This window comes from Thunnus albacares, chromosome 7 (genome assembly GCF_914725855.1).
Source record: "Thunnus albacares chromosome 7, fThuAlb1.1, whole genome shotgun sequence".
NCBI classification, from domain to species: Eukaryota; Metazoa; Chordata; class Actinopteri; order Scombriformes; family Scombridae; genus Thunnus; species Thunnus albacares.
Window position 1 is genome coordinate 23701869 of NC_058112.1, and position 22804 is coordinate 23724672.

At 40.6% G+C, this 22804-nt stretch overlaps 1 protein-coding gene across 2 annotated transcripts in view; it reads left to right on the top strand.

Annotated features, from left to right (window-relative positions):
• Window positions 1–22804, top strand: part of tmem117 (transmembrane protein 117) — a 48427-nt gene that overhangs the window by 12649 nt on the left and 12974 nt on the right. For both annotated transcript variants that reach the window (XM_044356802.1, XM_044356803.1), the window contains exons 3-4: window positions 10947–11079; window positions 22049–22148. In XM_044356802.1, coding sequence (XP_044212737.1) covers window positions 10947–11079; window positions 22049–22148 — 233 coding nt within the window. The remainder of the gene's footprint in view (window positions 1–10946; window positions 11080–22048; window positions 22149–22804) is intronic.

The following is a 22804-nucleotide window of genomic DNA, read 5'->3' on the forward strand; positions in this document are numbered from 1 at the left end:
CACTTATTTTTCTTGTTCTTTACTCAAAATGCCTACGTCCCAAATACATTTATATATGTTCAAGCAGAGATTTGATCTGAAATATGTGAGTGGGGCAACAACCTTAGCAACAAAGACTACAGAGCGGGATGCCGTTTGTGGGCATGCAAGAACAATCTGATGTCAGTTCCGTGGGGAAGTAGACATAATTTTGCAAACTGAGCATTCAGAGCAGGCTGAAGCCTGGGCTTTCAAGGGGCATATTAACATACCTACATTCACCTCAAGTTTTGTTTAACATATACAGACTGGTGACAAATTAAAGGGAAAAATTGGTACAGGTCTGAATGCTTCACCCCTACAGTGAGGGCCTCTGGTGGCTCTGTTATGCTGTGGGGGACAATTTGCTGGCATGGTTTGGGTCCACTTGTCCCCTTAGAGGGAAGGGTCACTGCAAATCAATACAAAGTTGTTGACATTATAACAGTGTATAAATGACAGAAAATCACAAAAAGCATGTTATGTCCCCATTAACAATTTTCTGACAAATTATTGACATAATGAGTAATCGAGAAAATAATCAGCAAAATAACTGTTTGGCAGTAAAAAGTTTTGGGACAACCAGTCAACAAGTTTATTATACTTTAGATTTTAATAAAATGTTTTTGTAAAGCAAAACATGCCATGATGTGATTTAATCAGCCACAGTAGTCTCTGTTGCTGTCCCTCTGCCATAATAGTGCAGTTTACCAGCATACCACAATACCAGATAATTGTACCTTTACAATCTGCCACAGGCACATTTGTAACAGTGAAACTGCTAAGGCAAGCTAGCCAAAAAAGTGATGCATTGAATCCACTCAGTCATCCAATTACTCCAACCCTCCTGCTGGCTCTGCAGCACAGCCTCCTGTATCGGTCTCTTTTCAAGGCCAGCAGCTTCCTCAGGAACTGCTCACTAGCCACAATATACAGCAGTGGGTCCAGGCAGCTGCTTACACTGCACATGGCCTCAAAGAACTGGTAACTGGCATACAGGACGTTGGTGTTAGAGGGTGTGACCTGGTTATGGATCCTCATGAACACCAGGGTGATGACCATGACGTGGTATGGCACAAAGGAGACCACAAACACGAGCAGGGTGGCAGTGATTAACCACAGCGGCTTACCTCCTGCCCGATGAGCTCTTCTGCACCTTATACCCCTTGGGAGACGCCTCAAAACACGCACTGTCATCATGTAAAAAACAAGCATGACGCTGAACGGTAGCAGGAAGCCTACTATTGTTCTGATAATGGTGATTGTCTTGACATAGTTAAAAGGGCCCTGGATGTGGTCCATACACACAGTGACATTTTCTGGCCTCTGAATGGCAAAAGTTAGAAATAAGTCAGGAATGGATGTCAGGACTAGCACAACCCATGTGCAGACTGAGCACAACTTGGCTTTACCCACATCCCACCACCGGAGAGAGCTGATAGGATGCACCGTCCCAGCATAGCGGTCGAAACTGATGAGAGTGAGAAAGAGGATGCTGCCATATATGTTGATATTGAAGGAGACCTTCTTGAACTGGCAGAAGATCTGTATGCCTCTGAGGTGCGGCCTCTGGAAGGTGAAGTAGAGAGTGAAGGGGATGGTGAGGATCCAGGCTGAGTCACACAGGGCCAGGTTCAACAGGAACACATTGCTGGCGCTAGAGGTCTTCCTGAAGCAGGTATAGTTGATTAGGGCTGCTAAGTTTCCCAGGATGCCCACAGGAAGGGCGAAAGTGAAGAGAACAAGCAGAACGTAGCAATACCACTGGCCGTTTTGAAACTGGCTGCAGAATATTGTTGACTGGTTCAGGAACTCCAGAAGCACCTCTGGGATTTAAGGACAGGGGGAAAGATATATTCTTATTGAATGTTATGAGCAATAAAAGTGTAGTTGAGTATTTACGTATAGCACTTCAATAAAGTTGGTGGTCAAATTATAAAGGAAAAGTCAAAATTGATGCAGCAGATGTTTGGTCCCTAGTATGGGTCAAGCTCCAAAACACTTGGTCCTACACTTCCCAAAATGCAGCCTGATAGTCCATATCACATCCAAACTCCTAACCAGTTTGTAATGTAATCTAAAACTGAACTGATGTCAAAGTTCCTTTAGAACCACAAAAGACATCTCACAGGTTGTGTAATAATATCTATAACACTGAAGTGCTGAGTCAGACAGGACTTTTGAAGAAGTGTTCCTAATATTTCTTTTATTTTGCCCAAACTGTCAAATATATGTAGATGGTTTAAATCATATAACAATTCAGACCTGTCAGGTAAGATGTCAGTCACAGAAAATGACACCAAAGTGACTCAGTAATTCTTAACTTAAATTGAAACCTCTGGCACTTAATGTCTTATCCTGTGTAGCAGTTAAAGAACAAGATTAAAGAAATTACTGTTTTATGACCCAGTTCTTGTTCCACGTAAAGGTTGATATTTCATGACTGACTTGACATACATGAATGATGATACTGATAATCTTTTGAGTAAAACCTTACATGCTAAATACTGCATAAACAACATATGTGTACCATAATGTTTTATACCATCTACTTTCTGGAATTTAAGCCATACAAAACACACTAGATATTTTGTATTAGATGGCATCTGAAATGCAGCATACTTATTTTTTGCAGCCTGTTTTCAAGATTTTGATAACTTCATTCTAAAGAATAATGGAGGTTGTCGCCTGTTTTACTGAGTCTGCTGATAAGCCCTGCTCTCAGAGAGTACTTTAAGTAGAGTGTTTTCACCTGCTCTCTCTCAGAGCCCTCTATATTTACAGTGGCTGTCTCCGTAGTCTCCAAGTGTCACCGGCGTGTCCAGGAAGTGTGTGCTTGACTGTCTGCTGCATACAATAAAACCTAGGGACTTTTGGCCTATTGCCTCCACTATGTCTGTTTGCACTTAATCAGAGATAATATATTCATTTTGTTCAGCTGAGCGGATCTGAGCAGTTTACTTTGAGTACGTTTCAACATAAATCAGTTCAACATGTCTCCCTGTCTGTCTGTCAATGATGACTGAAAGAGAGAAAAGGCAAAGTTATAATATTCTATTTGGTGATGGGGGTGTTGAATATGTGTGATTTAAGTATTAAGACACACAGGATTTTTCTAATATAATTTTAGACAGTAAAAGCGTACTATACAGTACACTTTGTGCTTCTGGTCTATTGGTCTATCCACGCCAGTCTAGTCTATTAGCTCATTTGGGAGTCTGATAAATCTTATGTAAAATATTGTAACTGTTTGGTCCTAAAACATGTTTATGCATCATTGCTAATCAAAGTATTTCAGGTAGATCGTACTTACCTCCTTTAGTCGTGTCAGACTTATTGATGTTGAAGAGCGGTATCATGATGAATGGAGACAGCGATCACATCTCAGGTCGCCTTCACTCCTCCTCCACCAGCTGTGTGCTTCTCATCTGTCAGGAGCTGTCACTGTTCTGCCTTACCTGTGAGACTGGTGTGTGTGTGTCTGTGTGTGTGTGTGTGTCTGTGTGAAATACAGTCAACAGAACATCTGAGATACAGTAATTGCATTGCACGTGCTTTCCAGTGCACGTGTGTAACTGATGGTCGCTGCTAGTTTTTACTGTTCTGTTTGTCTTTTGCTCCAGGGCTTCTGTACGTTCTTTTTTTTTTTCTTAACACTGACAGCAGTAAAAAGTATGCCTACTCACCTGTCGCTTGGGTGCCCCAGCTGCTCAGTCTAACCCTGATAATTGAGGAGTTGCAGGGCCAAATCTCTCATAACTTCTATCAATTAAAGGACGGGCAAATACTGGAAATGACCCCTTCCGTGATCTGATAACACCATCAGGGATGAAGCCCCTCTGCCCAAGTTGCACTCCATGTTGGAACTTGCTGAGGACCCATGGATTAAACTGGGTGCCAAGCTGAAATTGCTGCTGGCTTGCTCTACACCACCCCCTGCTGGGTGGTGGTCTACTGTCTGTGGTGGAGGGAGAGCCAGAAGACCCCGCTCACCAAACACCAGCCAGGAAGGACTCCAGCTATCAAACAGATTCTCTGTTCTGGAGAATCTTCAGGAATCAGCCCCACCACCCCTGGCTCCCAATACAGCATCAGCAGGGAGCAGCAGCAGTATGACAGCTCATACCATCCCTTCTTGGGTAAGCCACCAGCCCCCAGGGGATTTAGTTTCGGATATTGATGCTAAGATTCCACATCTGCTTCATGAACATCCATCTGCTGAAGCAGTCATCATTCATGTTGGAGCAAACAACTTCAGGCAGCAGACCTCTGAACTGCTCAAAGTGGACTTTAATGCACTCATTAACAATCTACTTGACTCATACAAACACTGTATTATATCTGGACCACTGCCCTCACCTCGCCTTGGCAATGTGAAATTCAGCCGTGTGTGTCTGCTTCACATCTGGCTTATGGGTCACTGTTGTGCACTTGGAGTTCCATATGTGGACAAATTTACAGCCTTCTGAAACAGACCCACACTTTTCAGACACAATGGAGTTCATCCAAACAGATTTGAGTCTCATCTAATGGCTTTGAATGAATATGGAACTTACGCTGAAGTCCTGCAAGAATTAACAGATACTGGGTGACTCCGGATCATTCTAGTGCTGTTTCACGTAGTTGTAAGGTTCCTGTAAAAATTACACATAGGTCTGTCAAAGTCTGTCAATGTCAGGCACATCCTACACAGCAATATTAATAATTTTATAAATATCTGGACCAAAACCCCAGCTCCAGTTTTAACCCAGCACAGATGGTTTAAGATGACTCTTCACAATGTAAATCCCTCTCTAATAAGACATTTATGTATTAAATGTATCCCTTCTGCTGATTTAGATTTTATGTTTTTAACAGAATCCTGGTTACAATCTAGTGATCACAGTTGCTGATCCGCTTGCTGAATTGTGCCCCCCAGATTATGACTGTTTTAGCCGACCTAGGGATTGCGGTCTTGGTGTTGGCTTTGTTACTGTCTATAGGAAGCATTTCAAATGTAACCTAATAGCTTGTAATGATTTTTATTCCTTTGAAGTGCTCATGTTTAAACTTGGTGGTCCATATCCGGACAATTGCTGTAATTTATCGCCTCCCTAAACCAGCTGGCTCCTTTTTTATGTAGCTCCCTGAATTTTTATCCAATTTTGTTTTAAATTATGATTGAATTGTTCTTTGTGGTGATTTCAATATTCACGCTGACGAGTCTTTTAATGTCACTGCTACTGATTTTTTTAAATATCACTAAATCCTCTAACTTTCAACAACATGTGTCTGGCCAAACTCATAACCGTGGCCACATTATAGACCTTGTCTTTATTCTGGGTCTGAGAATCTCATCTGTGGAAATTATGGACATGTTTGTATCTGATCACCAATGCATTGTTTTTAACTGTGAATTACAGGCTGCTAGCACTGTCTTATCCTGCTCTAAGTACACTCACATCTTTAATGAGCATAGTGCTTCTAAATTCTGTACACTGTTTCATTACCATGGCAATGTGCTTCCTAATTTCTCTTACACCAATATTTTGGTTAATTCTTTTAATTCTCTTTGTTCCTCAACCTTAGATCTCATAGCTCCTTTGAACACTAGATCTAACTCAAAGACTAGAAAGCAGCCCTGGTTAAATGTCAGTATTTGAAGCTGTAAAAGGAAATGCAGAAAAGCAGAACGTAGATGGAATAAATCAGGTCTCCAGGTCCACTTTGAGGCTATAAAATAGTTATTACTCACTTATAATAGGATGTTTAAAGATGCGAGAACATGCTATTTTCATCTCCTGGTGCCTCTGCTAATTGTGAAAAGTTTTTATTGCATTTTGCTGGAAAGTTGGAGTCAATAAGACTCAGAATTACCCCCAGTCCTACCTTTTTAGATGCTGACCACCCACACCGGGATACTTTGAGTTATTTTTCCCCTATGATTTCACCTGAACTTCTAGAAATCATGTCTCATATTAGAGTATCCTTCAGCCCTCTTGACATATTCCAACTAAGTTTTTATTTGAAGTAATGGAGTGTATTGGGCCCCATTTGCTTTTTATTTCGAACAGCTCGCTGTCTACTGGTTGTTTCCCAGATTACTTTAAAACAGCTTGTGTCCAACCAGTCCTAAAAAACTTGGGCTTGATCCTACCCTCCTAGATAATTATCATCCGATTTCTAAACTGCCTTTTATTTCTAAGATTCATGAAAAAAATGTTTCTGTAAGTTTGAAAAGTGATGCTGATGCAGCCATGTGTTCAATTCTTGTGCTGCTTGACTTAAGTGCAGTCTTTGATACGATTGATCATGGCATTCTTTTAGATAGACTGAGGCACTGCCTGGGCATAGCTGGTACTGCATTGGGCTGGTTCTCATCATATTTGTCAAATAGGAGGTTTTGTGTCTCTGTTAACAACTTTTTGTCGTCATTTTCCCATATCAAGTATGGTGTGCCTCAAGGATCAATTCTAGGACCAATTTTGTTCTCCCTATATATGCTCACCTTGAGTGATGTCATCCGTAGACATGGTATTTCTTTTCATTGTTATGCGGATGACACACAGTTGTACCTCCCTGTTAAGCCCACTGACCTCAGTATCCTAAATTCTCAACAGGATTGCCTGATTGATATAAAAAATGATGTTGATAAATTTTCTTCTCAATTCTAATAAAACAGAGATCCTTGTTATTGGGTCCCAGCATATCACAAAACAAATACTACTATCTGTTGGTTGCCTGTCACAACATATCAAGCCTGTTGCAAGAAATCTTGGTGTCCTGTTTGATAGCAATTTATGTTTTGAGCAACATATCACATTGCTCATCATGTTTTTATCACCTCAGAAATATTGTAAAAATAAGATCTATTTTAAATTTTAGAGATGCAGAAACTGTTGTATGTGCTTTTATATCCTCGCACCTTGATTATCACAACAGCCTTTTTTCTTGTCTTAATCAATAAACTTTTACAGACTGTACAGAACTCAGCTGCCAGGATTTTAACCAGAACTAAGAGGCACAATCACATCACACCTGTTTTAGTGTCTTTACATTGGCCTCTCGTTTGTTTTAGGATTGATTTTAAGATCTTATTGATCACCTTCAAGGCTCCTCATGACCTGGCTCTAGATTATTTTTTAGAAATTTTAAGCCCTTATGAACCTTTGCGTAGTTAAAGATCCTTAGGCAGAGGTCTTCTGTCTCTTCCAGGGTCCAGGATGAAAACTAAGGGGACAGAGCCTTTGCCATCAGGGCCTCGAGGCTCTGGAACAATCTGCCTAGGGACATAAGACTGTCTGAGTCAGTGTCTCCTTTCAAGTCTTCTCTTAAAGGCTCTGTATGTAGGAATCAGAAATTCCTTCTCATTTGTGATACCAGTGGCTGTTAAGTGAGCTGCAGTCAGCATCCTGTTACTCGTGTGTGTGCTCACTCACAGAGCGAGCAGCAGCACTAGACTATTGCAGATGATGTCTTTTTCCTCGCCTACACTTCTCATAATAACGTTAAAGATCTCTAACGCTGTGTTTTGCACCATGTTTCTGCAAAGCATCTCTCACTCCCAGTCAGTCAGCCCCTAGTCAGTCAGTCAGAAAACTCCTCCTGATGAGCAGGCGCCTTGCATAGCAGCCTCTGCCATCAGCGTATCAATGTGTGTGTGTGAGTGGGTGAATGTGTCATGTAGTGTAAAGCACTTTGAGTGGTCGAAAGGCTAGAGAGGTGCTATATAAATGTAGTCCATTACCATTAAGATGCTAAAAGACAGGATAAAATAACCATGACAACTTCAAACAATGATAAAATAATAATTTGATACAAAGAATACAAGAGAACACAGTTTGTGTAAACACAGGATGAAGCACAAACTGGTGCAATGCTTTTATTTCCAAAGACTAGAGTTGATTTGGACACATCCCAGATGTACAATAAATATACTGTTTATAGCTGAATTTAAAGCCAGGTGTTTCTGAAAAAAGACTCTCAGGAAATCCCTTAATGGATTAAAAAAGGTTTCTGTGATTACAAACAACAAAAAACACCCTCTACACTGTGTGTTTTCTTTTAAGCCACTGGTATTTATTCAGATATTGTTTCCATGCACCTGCCAGTCAGCTCAGAGGCATTTGTGTTCTTGTTTCACCACTAGATGGAGACACAGCTACATGTTTGATTTTCATTTGGAAACAATTTTAAGAAAGGTGGATATGATCTCAAGGCAAAACAGAAAACTGTTGCTCATAAACAGCTTTAAAACAATTTACCAACCTATATTCAAAATAATAGTGCATTCTTTTTATTAACACACCTGCCTGATGTGTATGTGTGATGTGTGGGTGTGTTAAAAGAGATACAAAGTGTCTCCCTGTCCGTTTTTTTTTTAAGTGTTTCTGTATGTGTTTGCGTGTGTGACTGCCTTGTCCATGTGTGTCGTTGTTGTTGTTGTTGTTCCCTGCTGGGCTGAGCCTTGCAGTAGACAGTGCTCATGAATCACTCCTTATCGGGGACCTCTACTGTCGGGAGGTGCAGTGACTCAAACGGCTTGGCTGAATAGTCTTGAATCACCCCCTAGTTAAATCCTGCCCATATAGTCTGTGAGAGGGCTGTGAGAGGGTTGTGAGAGGGCTGTGAGAGGGCTGCTCGCTGGCGCGGTGTGCTGCTTTAAAAGTCAGATCTGCCGATACACACTGTGCACCTACATCTAAACCAGGGCTCATTGGCACTGGAGGCAATTAAGTTCACCCATGCAAGTCAATTCAATTATGCAACTGTGATGAGCCCTGAAATACCACAGAGCAAGACGTATGGTCTTGCCCACACTAGGCTACTTTGCTTTTGCTCTAAGTCTAAAAAATTTAAGGTTAAATACTGTAACAAAGGGCGTATTCAAGTTTGTATTATCTTCTAAAGATCACAATGAGTAAATAACAAGTGTAAACCAACATTGCAGATCCATAGTTTGCTAAAATATAAAATACATTTTCCATATGATATAGCTGAACCTACAACAGCAGATTTATTCATTATGAATGCAATTAAACTCAACAACAATCCTCATCTCCTTAGGAAACTTTACATCTTTGTTTTATGTGCGCAGTGGAAAAAAACTTAAGTGAGCAAGCTGAGATTGAACAGCATGTAAAACCATTGGAGAGTAAACCAGCCAGGCTGTAATGGGAAAATAAATGGAGCATTCTGGTTTTCTGTCTCTCTGGCTGAGTGTGTATGTGTGTCTGTGTGTGTGTGTGGATGGACACAAACACAATGAGCTCTCCGAGGAGCTGTAACTCAAAGGGACGCTGACTGAGCTGGAGGAGAGAAAAACAAAGAGTTGTTCCTGGGAAGATGGCCGCTTCTGGCACCAGATCACAGCTTGCAGAGTGGAAGCACAGGGAGAGCCTGGAAGTGTATGTGTGAGCAATATGTAAAGTAGTGGAAATAGAGGTGAATAGCTAAGCTTAGTGGAGGATTTCTTAATATACAGTCAATTGAGTAACCTTGAAGCACTTGATCGGGGTTCACCACATGAGGAACCCTCATATTAGCTTAGTAAAATCTCTGAATTATTATTTAATTCAAAGGGACACATCACTAATTTTACACATAAATGTTATTTTACTGTAAAAATGTTTGTACAATGTCTTGTGTCGCTCTCAAGAGAGCTTTGTCAAGTCTGAAAATAGCCCTGATGATGTCGTAGTGATGCCATCAGGGTTATCTCAGCTTGGGTTTGGAGAATAACATATTTTAACAGAAAACTTGTGTTACAAACTAGGGGCAAAGTTTGAAAGACATGTACATTTACCATGCAGGGAGGTCAAACAAAATGATGTTGTTGGTTGCATGATGGGAAATGTTGGATCCACTCGAAATCAGGATACCTCAGGCTATGTTGCATCAATTTTGACTGTTTTTAAAAATCTGCCTCTTGTAAGTCCTCCAACGTTATGGAAGTGCAATACTGAATCTATGGAGTATCCCTTCAGAATGATTTAGTTTTTAAAAAAAAATGTATTTACAAATCTTATTTGACCCAGGTCTGCATGATGATGGTAGTAACAGACACCTGAAATGTGCAAAGTAGATTGCTTCTGTTACATGAGCAGTGTGGGAGGTAGATCAAGGACTCTGACAGCTGTTGTGCAATTACATTATGCATACCTAATTACATCACACATGTTATTTTTCAGATCTCTCAGTAATTTATACTGTATTGATGTAATGCTTTTTCATCTCACTCTGACCAGAAAAGCCCTTGAATCGTAGGTATATATATTTTTATCTGCTTGTTATTAAGAGCAACATAACAAAGGTTCTGCCATAGAGAGCCACATGCAGCTAAATGCAGCAACTGTAATCTTTTCAAGGTACAACAACAAGCTAACAGTTGTATCATAGACCTCTGTTGTCTTCTGCGGAGCGCCGCCACCAGAGGACAAGCTTGTGTGATTATGTATTCAGTGCAGAAGGCTGCGTATCCGAATCAATCTCATGCTCTGCCAGAGAGATATTTCTCCATAATTTGATTCAAAGCCAGGACTGTATAAAAGAAAACACCACAGGTCACAAATGTTTGAATAATTTCTCTAATCATGCAGAACTCACATCACGAAACACAAGTGAGCATCAATCCACTGACGGTATATCTGCCCGATGCATGAAATGACGTGTATGTAGAATGTTTTCTGTTGGGACTGATGATGAAATAGAGACTGTTGAAATTGGTCAGGGAAAAGACAATTACTCCAGGGTTGGGAAGTGACACCTCAAAGTGGTCTTTAATCTTAATTTCATTGCCTAAAGGGTACGTATCTGACAGAGTAGGACATTATTGATCTATGTGACTAATTTATTTACTTTCATCTCCATTTCGTGGCCGAACATGTTAGCAGGTTGACATGCTGTTTGAACCGCCACTGACAGCAGTGTCCTTGTCATGCTCCCTTTAGGTCGATACCTGCGCCTGAAAATGTTCCGCGAGGATCATGGCTCCTGGATGACCATGTTCTTCAGCACCATCCTCTTCCTCTTCATCTTCTCACACATCTACAACCTTTTCCTGCTGATGGCTGGGAGCATGGAGTAAGCCATTCAATCTCTCTCTCTCTCTCTCTCTCTCTGCGCCTTTTCCCTCATTCTCTGCCTCCATTTGTTAGAGCCACTGTAAGCTCCCCTTTGGCTGGCGTGATTGATCTAAACGTCTCGCCTGAACAGAGACTCGATACCAGTTTGATTAATCAGCCCAGACTTTAAATCACAGGTAGGGCAGGCAAGGGGAGGATGGTTAATCCTGAAAGATCACCTTCAGCACCTACACTTATTCTCCCATGATCTTGACTTTTTTTGACACCTTTCTGTCCAAAAATCAAGATATTTTGCCATGTCCTTCTCAGTTTGTGTCTTGGTTTTCACCCCTGTTGCCCAGGCTTACCTGCTGAGAAGCCAGTGTGCACAGCAGAGCTTGACACCCACACATCAACCCGATGACAGGAATCCGTTTATGCATTTGCAATGTGTCTGTCTAGAGGAAGGAAAACATGCCCTTGAAGCCAGCTAGCCAGACATGAGGTCACTGCGAGGTGATTTACCATTTTGTTTGTTTGCGCTGTAAAAAACTAGTGTGGCAGGTGTCTGTTCAGGTACAAGCTGTCAAGGGCTTTAATGGGATCTGTCCATATAATTCTGTTTTTCCATATTAACAACAAGCATCAACTATCCATAAAGTGCAGGCAGATGAAGGCTATTAGCTAGCAGGCAAGGTGTTGTGTTTTTCTATGGCCAGAGGGATGAGTTTGTATAATCAGCCCATCTGTCACTCCAGCCAGTGCGGTGACACCGACATCCATCTTGTCCGTTCTCTCTGGTTGGCCGAGAAAAGGAAGCGAATGGCTGAGCAGAGGGGCAGGTCCGCTGAGACGATGAATGTTGCTTGCTCAGGGAAAAGTTACATTTGCAGTCGCACTGAGTGCATCTGTCACAAAGAGGATTCCTGTTTACTGGCTCTCAAATGTTGAGAAAAAGGGTCCTTTTTTTAGCGTGCCAGTGCATTTTAAAACTGTCAGGAACGTTTCAGCAGATGACATCCAGATAATACTTAGAGGAAAATAATGAATTACTCAGACATTTTGAATGATGTAACATATAATTTATATCCATCTATCATGTGCAAGTCACACACTCTCTATTCATATTAGCTGCATCAGTTGTCCACATATAAAAAGTAGCAACCAAAACAGCCTATTAAACAATTAAACCGGCTGACAAGACATTAAAACCCATCCGTAATTATATGCTCTGGGTTTGTGTTGAGCAGTGACATCAGTTATTCAACACTGTAAGGCTCTGCTCACAAAGACAGATGGTGCTGTTGTAAAGCGAGTGAACCCAGCCCTGCAAAGACACCTGCTCGTTTTCTGCACTTGCCCCCCAACCCCCCCACACACACCCCTCTTCCTTCTGTACCTCTTTCCCGCTTGTTTTCTTTCTGCTCCAGCAGTGTATCCACTGAGGACCGGGGCCCTGCCAAAAACCATTAGTGTTCACATCTCTGTTCAAGACCGACATGTAAGAGCACTGTTCACACTCTGCCAGGGCGCCCCTCTGAAGACGGGCTCCGGCCTGCGAGAGCATGAATGCAGCAGAGTGAGCGAAAAGGTGACGGAGGATGGGAGGGGGTAGAGAGAGCGGAGGAGTAGAAGTGCTCCAGCCCCGATGATGCAGTGAAACTTAAGTCTTTTGATCTATGTCCAAACCCTATTTGCATCGTCCCCCCCAGTCCTCCAACCACTCCCTCACCCCGCAGCGATGCTGTTGTAGTTCTCTCTTTGCCACAGCACAAAGGAAAAGTACAATATCCCTTTGTGGCTGCAGCTGCCCCTCTGTGGGAATGAATGGTGTTTTTCCTTTTCATTTGTACTGAAAGAACAAGGCGCTGTGAGATATTATTACTGTCAAGGGGTTTAAAGGGTAGGTATTTTGGCTTGGGGTTTGCTGGCGTTGACATGTAGCCATGATGGTGCACTGCAGGGGATGCTCCTCTGGTGGCTAGACAGGGCATCCCACACACACACACCACATATTGTTCATGTCTCACACCTCGCTCAAGTTAGCTCACATGTATGTGTATATAGAAGAGTGTGTGTGTGTGTGAGTGTGAGTTTGTGTTGCGATGTAGGAGCAGGGGTGCGGGGGGGGCTTGGCGTCTGTCTCCCTGCTGTCTCTCTGACCTGATGCTGCATGCTGCCCGTGCCCTTCGCTCATTAATATTCTTTAATTTTCTTTGACCTTTCAGTTGGTCTTGAGCTTGATTTAATTAAAACCAGTGATACATCCACAATGAAAGAAGATAAACTGTGCCATCAGGAAAGCAAACAATCACTGATAAGACATTGTATACATATCTTTGGATGACAAGTATTTATTCATGATTAGTCACGTAAAATGGATTCATCAAAGCCATTATCTCTCAGCTGAAAGAGATTTCCAGACTGTGTAATCTTTCTCATGTCCGCAGCGTGTTAGCCAATATTTAAACAGCCACTTCTGGGTCAACAGCTATCAACCTGTTACCTGGCTTATGTCATATCAGAAAAAAAAAAACCCAGTTCATAGTGGCTCCCTGGGAGCTGTAAGCCACACTTGTTACCAAACCCTCACATCTAGGCTATTTGCATTTTAATGTAACTGTCAGATTAGGGGAGGGGGGCTGTTTGTGTGAAACCAGGGGAGTGTGACCGCCCAGGGAGTTTGACGGGCTTCATGAATGTTCTGTCACACCACACAATCCCATTCCGCCATCTTACGGTGCCATTACCAGCCGAAATCAGCCCCTAATTAGATGGTGTTATTTAATTAAGACGGCCCAATGCGTGGCGTACACATTAATCATGACTAATTTAGAGAAAGGGGGTGGTAAAGCATGTGAAGGAGGAAAGGAGGGAGTATGTTGGGATCTAATAGGGAGCTGTAGTGCATGGGACAGGAACAGTAAAGCTGTTAAACAACTTCTGTACTATATTGTTGTTACACAGTAGAGGAATAGATGGGTGGATGTCAGGACTGGGTGGAAACTGAGCAAGAAGAGTAGGCAGTGGGTGTATATCTTTGATGAGGAGCAGGCAGGGATGTGGCATTTGACTACAGCGATACCCGGAGCGGGATTAGAACCCATCGTATGAGGGTATTTGCCTTTGTTTACTATGATCCTTTGTGCTGTGTGCATGCTGGTCCCCCTCGTCTGTCTGCTTGTCTGTCACTAAGCTGGGGTAATACCATGGACAAGTGGATTTAAAAGGCTGAATAAATAGTATGTTGCAGTATGTAGATGCCTCCTGTTGCATGCAATCATGTATGGGATTTGCCGCTGTCTACAGTACACGGAGCACTATGATCCGGCCTTTCCCTAATGCTGGAATCCAAAAATGACATTTGTTTACGTGCCGGTGACAAAGCCTTCTAGCAGCTGTAGGAATTATGACTCCTGGAAATTGGGTGATGTTATCATAAAGCTATAAAGACTGTAGAGTGAGGAGGTCAGGATGGTTGGATGGATCAGAAAAAATTGGGACTTTGCCATAGGAGACAGCCCTAACCTTAACCTCATGTTTACTATTGTAACCATGATGAGGAAGGTCCTCTAACTTTAATGAGGTAGTCATTTTGACTCAAACAAAGATGTTTTTTTTAAAACTGTAACTAAGTAACTCAAACAATACTCTTTCCTTTGGCTTCGTCAGATCATAACATTGACTTTATTGTTATAACAGTGATTTGTAATGGTTTTGGAAGGCACAAACAAATCCTGCCAATATGTGTGCCAAATCAGAACATGTATATGTATCTGGAGGGCAGTTTCATACGGTGTATGTTTTCATTGAATTTGGAAGACTTGCTGGATGGAAAAGTCAGGAAAAAGCAAGTGAATGCTAGTAAACCTTGTGTTGGGATTGTTTAGTCAAACTACATAAAAATTGTAGTTGTTGTTGATGTTTAAGCTTATCTAGAAACCTTCTCTTTATATGACAGCCAAGGCTGTATAAAAATACAAAGTGTGATATTATTGTACTTATGGTGTTGGTTTTTGATTTGTGAAAAAATAAATATAGAATAAAATGTATGATTTCCAGTGGCTCTGTGAACAGATTTCATACTGACAGTAACAATCTAATGTGATACATCACTGTTTTAAAATATCATAACACGTGAATCTACAAGAAAATCATCTATGACACATAATGCCTTTTGGAAAGTGGAATCTAACCTATACTCTACTGTGTTTCAAAGGTTTATAAACTGCTGACCTTAAACAGTTTCAGCAATATGTCACAATATTGATTATTTGTCCAACCAAATCCTGTCAACCAGGACAGATGTGACCAGACAAACCAATCAACATTTCTCAGAGTCTTATGGAGAATGAAAAGCTACTCAGACCACAGTAAATGTGCTGATATATATTTTGTATATATTTTTATATTATATTATATATATTTAAAAAAAAAAACATAGATATCAGATTTAACATTGAATATGTGGCATATTGCATTTCCTTTTCTTGAATATTGTAATGGTTAAACATGGATCTTCCTTTCTTTTCTTACATGATTTTGGGGTATTAGGCATGTAGGATATTAAGGTTACAGCTGAAAAAATATGTCAATCAACAGAAATTCTAATTCTAATTAATCTGCAACTATTTTGATGATGGAATAATGCTCAGCATTCTCTGATTCCAGCTTCTGAGTTGTGATATTTGCTGCTTTGTGATAGAGAATTTAATATTTTTGGCTTTTGGACCGTTAGTTAGACAAAACGAGCAATTTGAAGCTCGGGCTTTAGGAAATCAAATTTCACTATTTTCACTATTTTCTGACATTTTGTTGACTGAACAGTTAATTAACAAAATAATCACCAGATTAATCAATAATTAAAATAAATAATAGTTGAAGCCCTAATCGAAATAACTATGGAGGAATATCTATGTTTGAATATATTGGTTTTCTTGTCAGTTTTTTCAGAATCAGTTTTACTATTAATGATATTTTTGATGTTTAAACCTGTTGCAATTTGTAAAATGTAGTAAATGTCTTGCAGTTTAGATTTATTGATCTATGTTTGCCTTCCTCACTCTACCTCTCTCATACTTACACACACCCACATTTATTTTCTAAGCATATCTCCTGCTGTCTTTCACACTCCTACACATGCACATTACGTCGCTATCTCAGGAATGACTCATTACGTATTTAACAAGTGTTTAGTTAGTGTAAAGCTTTCCCTCCAAAGTCATTTTCTCTGGTCTCAGAATATCTCTGAAACAGACTGTGTGCTATTAGAAGCAGTGAGGTCAGTCATTTCCTCTCTGATTATATTATCCTGCTGTTTTCTGGGACAGAGAGGAGGAGCATCAGTGGTGCAACCCAGGTCCTCTTCAATACGTCGCTGTCACATAAAGAGAAACGGCAGCAGTTGCAAACAGTAAACATCATATACTTGATGGTGGTGTGTGTCCACTAGGAATATACATCCATTATGGGTATTACTGTGTATTATAGGTGTATTTTTGTATGTATATGGGAGGTGGGGAGGCGTATTGTAGCAGCAGAGATGGATTTTCTGTCGGCGTGTGTGTGTGTGTGTAATACCATACAACTACACTCCGTTCAGTCTTGTCATCTCTTCCTTATGTTTCACAGTATTAATTAATGTCTCTGATAATATTTCAGTTACATTTTGAACATCGTTTTCCTGTGTTTCATTAAGTGATCACTGTTCTGTGGCCAATTGTTCAATAAAACCAATTCATAAAACATTTCCTGACATTTATAAATACAGTACCACACACAGTCCAGAACATTTTTGTACTGTTGTTCAGTCAAAGAAGTTTTTGAAGCAATTGATTTTCTTATTAGTTGTCTAAAATTGTGTTTTTATAAGTTTACTTTTGTGTGTACTTTTATACTTTATACATGTAAAATAAGTCATTCAGTCACAGTGATGGGCATTGTTTCATAGGAAGTTTTTCATAGCTGCTATTCCATCTTCCCATAAACCCATTGTGGAAGGACTGGCTGCATTTATCCTGGCAGAAGCCTTTGTTTTGGTGTCAAAGTTTGCAGGGAAATCCGACGTTGAGCAATAAGCTTCTTTGCTGCTGACATACCAGCCAGCCATAACTTATGTGCCTTTTCCAGGAGTAGCAATTCTGAGGAGTCATTAAGGAGGTGAAGTGCCGGGTCAATGTGGAAATTTCTGTTTGTTAAGGCAGAGATAGTCCTTACAGTTTCTTGACAGAAGACGTGTACTACTGGGCAATCCTATACCATGTGGATGAAAGTGCCTAGTGTACCAGGTGCACTAGATGTGCAATAAGGGTGGGGACATAAACCTATAAGATGTCTAACCCGGGGTGTCGGATAGGACCTATGACAAAACTTAAAGTGAATAAACTGATGATTAGGACTGTGTCCCAATCAATCCTTCACCTTCTAATCTTCTGTGATGGAAGATGAGAGCGAAAATGAAAATTTATCCTCTGCATTATCACTGTCAGACATTTATTTCGGCATCATTACATTGGTAATATATGTTTGTTTTTTTTTTTTAACTGACTGACTACTACATCCAACTCGAGTTGGAGAATCACCTGTGAATATGACAAACAGTAATCTGAAAACTGGATAAGATGTTTACATACCACTGTGTCCCGGAGAGATCCAGCTATCCAAGCTATACAAGTTACTGATACCAGAATATAGTGTTTACATGCACAAAACATATCCAGGATACTAAATAACCTCAAAAAAATCATGCGCAGGGTACTAGATTGCATGTAAAGGCACTTCAGGTACACACACACCTGGTTTTGGACCCTGCTTTTCTAAAGGAAAGCTGATAGAGGGAATGGAGAGCCTGATGCAGTGCTGTCCGGGATATTGCCCGACAGTATTCACTCCCACTCCTGAGCTGGGGGAATGATAAGGACTAAAGGACTCAATCTTCAGCCTGTTTAATGCAATACGTGGACTGATTCTGTACTGAGTGATGAATTGAGATTGAGATTGAGGTTTTAAGTTGCCTTGGGAGATGGTACAGTGATAGTGAAGAGAGTCTGCATTGACAGCTTTATGCTCCCTGGTAACTACTGCTGCTGTGTGTTGTGTACTGTAAATATGACGTTGGGTGCGACGTTAGGGGGGAGACGCGCAATGCATTTCAATGTGGAGCCAGCCAAGGTCGCAATTTAATGTTCTGAATGAGTCTAGCCTTTATAGGGCAGAAGAGGTCACTCAGTTGCCACGGTCACTAAATCACTGGTTATCTGACAGAGAAAACAAGTTTATAAAACCCAGCATGAAGGCATATACATCCAAGTAGACAGTAAAAAAAATTAATAGAAATCAGGGTCTTTGATGACTCAGAGCAGTGAAAGCTCTCTCACCATGCTGTTTCGTAACCTTAATTGTCAGGGCTGCATGGGGCTTGAAAATCCTTGAGCTACACCTTTGACAAAAATAAAATTAAACCATAAACTTTAAATTGATAAATATATGGAGGTCAAACTGCTTAGTTTATAGCATAGTATGACACTGCAAAACTGTTTTAGCACTATGTTGCAGTGTGGATTGTTAATGAAACGTGAAATTCAAAATTTAAGGGGAATGGCTTTTACAGGTTCAGATTTATGTCTTTACAAGGTCTCTCCAGTGAACGGTGTCTTTCATAGTACAGTATAGCAGTGTGGTTTCATGATGTAATCACATGTAGTCATGCAGTACAAAGAACATCACTGCACTGACATGTCTACATGTCTACATGTTGAAATGTCCTTGAGTAAGACACAGCTAGAGCTGCCACTAATGATTAAGTTTATTACCCATACGTCTTTGGATTATTTTTTTTACAATGAATATATTAATCATGAAGTCTAAAAATAAAAAATGGTGAAAATTGCCTCACACCTTTGTTTCCTGAATCCCAAGAAGATGTCTTTCAATAGCCTGTTTTGCCTGCCAACAGTGCAGAACAACAAAATCTAAAATTTACAGTGAAAGAGGAACATTTGAGAAGCTGGAACAAGAAAACAGTTGGCATTTTCCCTAGATAAATGACTTTAACAACAGAATAATTATCAAAATTGTCGATGATTAATTTTCTGTCTGTAGTGACTAATTCATCAATTGAGTAATTGCTGTAGCCCAACATGGAACCCCAGTTGCTACTGATGGCCAAGCCAGTTTACTTAACTTACTTTACTTAACACTTTACTTAAGATGTGTGAACATGTGTTTCAACTAAGGTTGAAAAGGGCTATATAAATGAAATCCATTTACCATAATATTAAAAACATCTTCACACATGTAAAACAATACCTTCAGTGACAAATGTTTATTTCTGATTACAATTTGTATTTAACAACGAAACTGGAGAGAGATCTCAACTTGCTATAAAACAATTTTCGACCTATACACATGTTCAAAGAAAAAATCTGGTGCACAATAAGTGATGCGTTGTATGTTGCCAAAAGCGTCAGCACCAATTTGCCTGCAGTGAATAGATGAAAGAACTGTGACATAATGGGAGGAGTGATAGGTATCACAGCTGAATAGAAAGGAGGGGAATCTGCAGAAGCTCAAGCTTCATCAAAATAAATATGAGAGAAGTATTGTAATCTAAAGTGTTTGAAAAAGTAACGACTAATGACAAAAGATGTCACCAAAATCAGACAACAATGATCTTGCAGATGCCTACATCAATGCAGCATTTAAAAAGGTCTTCCCACTGGTTAATGCCAAACAGAGGTACCGTCCGAACTCACAACTCTATACTAACTCTGTACCCTCTATAGCGCAAAATTGCAATTTCTTGCATGTGACGGAACAAGACTTTGAAAGGCGCTGAAATGTCCTTGAATATTATGACTGAACAAGTGTGGGAAACCTGATAACATTCCACAGAGGGTCAAAGCTGGCTGAGCCGGCAGTACTGGCACTGACACTGCCACTGGCTCTGCGAATAAGCCACGGGAGCCATTTTGGGGCTGATTATTCATGGTGCTACTGTACTGATGTTCCACTACACTGAATTCGCTCATTAGGTCATCCGGCTCTAAAGGCCATTAAATTTTCAGTCAGCATGAATAAGTTAGAGAGTTCTGCCTCTGATCATGCACTGCGAAGAGTCTCCAAACTCATCATAGGTGCTCTGCAAAAAAAACCCCAAAAAACCCCTTTCCTTCAGCACAGGGGTAACATTTGCTCAATTAAATATGTGAGAAGGGCAGGGGTTGGCAGCAGGGTAGTTTTTTTTTTAGATTTAAAGCCTAGCATGTGGTGCCAGACAGCATTTCCTGAAGTATTGATTAGAATTTTGCTGCGGGTAAATGACTCCCAATGGGATCTCCTTGGTAACTGGAGCGGTGCCAAACCACTGAATGTCTAACTGACTTAATGCAGATATAAATCGCCATTCCAATCAAGGCCGTTTTATTTGCAGGCTTGAGCGAGGCAATACGTCACCTGCGCTACTGCACGTTTTCGTCAATAAAATCCTGTCAAATCTGTTAAATGCATGCTACATTGATGACTTATGATTTATAATGGTTCCTTCCAGGGAATGGTATTTCTCACACATTTGCTGTAAACAGGTAGTTGAAAACATTTGGCATTTTGGGTCACTGCTTGCCACAATTTAATTATGATCGTTCCGCCTATGAGCATTTATTATGCTTCTCAGTTCTGGGCTCATACATAATGTGAAAAAGCACGATCAATTAGCATTAATTAAAAATGAACACCTATTAAAGCTGCTGTGTTAGCTAATAGCTTAAAAGGATTACCCTCCACTGCTTCTCAACAGATTGTTTAGACTTGTGTGACAACGACTCATTTACAAAGTGAACAGCACACCAAATGGAACTCTTAATGCAGTCAGCTAACGGATGAAATTAAAATTAACCATCAAGGAGAAACAGGCATTATATAGGAAATGATCTATAACCAGCAAGGTTGTAGGCGAGATTTTCCCGAGCCCTCTGTGCAATAGAAAACATTTTTATTGGTGTTTGCTGGCGGCCAGAAAATGACCGGGGAAAACAAAGATGAATGGAGCCATTGACTTCAAATAAGACCCCTTGAAAGCACAGCCAGAGTCCTATCCATCGCCATCTATTATATTCATGAGTGCGACCTGTAGGGGGTGAGGGGAAGCTGGAGGGGGAGGTGATGGGCGCCCACCTGCTCCACTCAGCCTCTAAGACACTGGCTGCCAGGAGATCAAACAGGCCTCCTCGCTCCCCTCTGTTCTCTTCCTCTCTCACCGTCGCAAGTCCCATATAGGAGGCGACTGACCCACTTTTCCCCCCTCCCTGTGCTATTACCTGGAGAAAATGTAGTGATGTTGTGTGTGTGTGTGTGTGTGTGTGTCAGTGTGTTTGGTAGGTGGGTTTGTGGGACTGAACAAAAGCTTCTCATCTTCACTTACTGTACAGAGATGAAGGTGTAACTAGGACTCCAAAGAAAGCATGTCATTTCTTATCAGATACTATTACATGTGAGATTGTTTCTCTAATGGCGTGTCTTGGCCTAATCTATGTTTTGCTTCAGAGCTGCTGCAGTTGATGTTAACTGAGCTCATTCAGATCCACTGCATTAACAGGAGGGATCTCATCGGGGCGGCAGTGTTGATTTGAAATCAACTAGACATGAGACAAATTTGGCAAACAAATGGATCATTTGCCAAACACTACGGGACCAAATGAAAGTGGTGATACTGCATAAATTCTATTGTGCTGGTGTAAATTGTTTACAATCCTCTGGGCTTTATGGAAGGTATAGCTATTGCTCATTGTTTTCACAGGATTAGATTGATATTGATTGGCTGTGACAGCTAGCATCATGATACTTAGCAGCAGTGACCATTTTCTCTTTCGCCCTCCACTGACTCTCCCTCGTTTGGTCACCTTGCCTCCTTCTTTTTCTTCTGCCTTTACTACCCTCATAACATATACTGCACGGTTTATGTCCTTTTCATTCTCGGTCTTCTTTTCTTGTAGGCCTCACATGGTGACAGAATACATGGGCATCAGGAATGAGAGCTTTATGAAGATTGCTGCAGTGGGGACCTGGATGGGAGACTTTGTCACTGCTTGGATGGTGAGATTCCAACTTTTATCAAATGAATGATATATTCTTAACATTAGATGAGTTTGTTAAATACTAAGTGTGCATTTACAGAAGGAAAGGTTGAATTTTACATCCAATAAGTGAGACGTCCAAATTTAAATCATGCACAATGACATCAATTAAATCTGAAAATGTTTTCCCCCTTAGCGGTGAAGCTCTAGAGTTGGCAATGTGTAAATGTGTTACAGATATCCATGGTAACCAGAGGATGAGTTCTAATAATTTTAGTTATCCCCAGATTTTTCATCTAGTACCAAAAAGTCAAACATTAATACTTGTTCAACACTCACAGTTCATGACAAAACTCCCACAACTGTATTTGAAATTAATGCTCATTTACAATGCTACAACATACCAACACACTAAATGTAGGGCTGAATATAGTTTTATCAAGTATCAATACAATACTACTTAAATATTAGAATTACTTGCTTAAATATGATAAAAGAATAGAAGAATAAAAGAAAGAATCAGTTACAGTAGTTACTGATAGGCATGTTGAAATGCCAATGTTAGTACTTCAGCATAATAATTTTCCATTAGCATTCAGCTCAAAGCAAATCTGCAGCTGATGAAGTACACTACAGCTCCAATATATCTGACTCAGTGCTTATGCTGCGTTCATG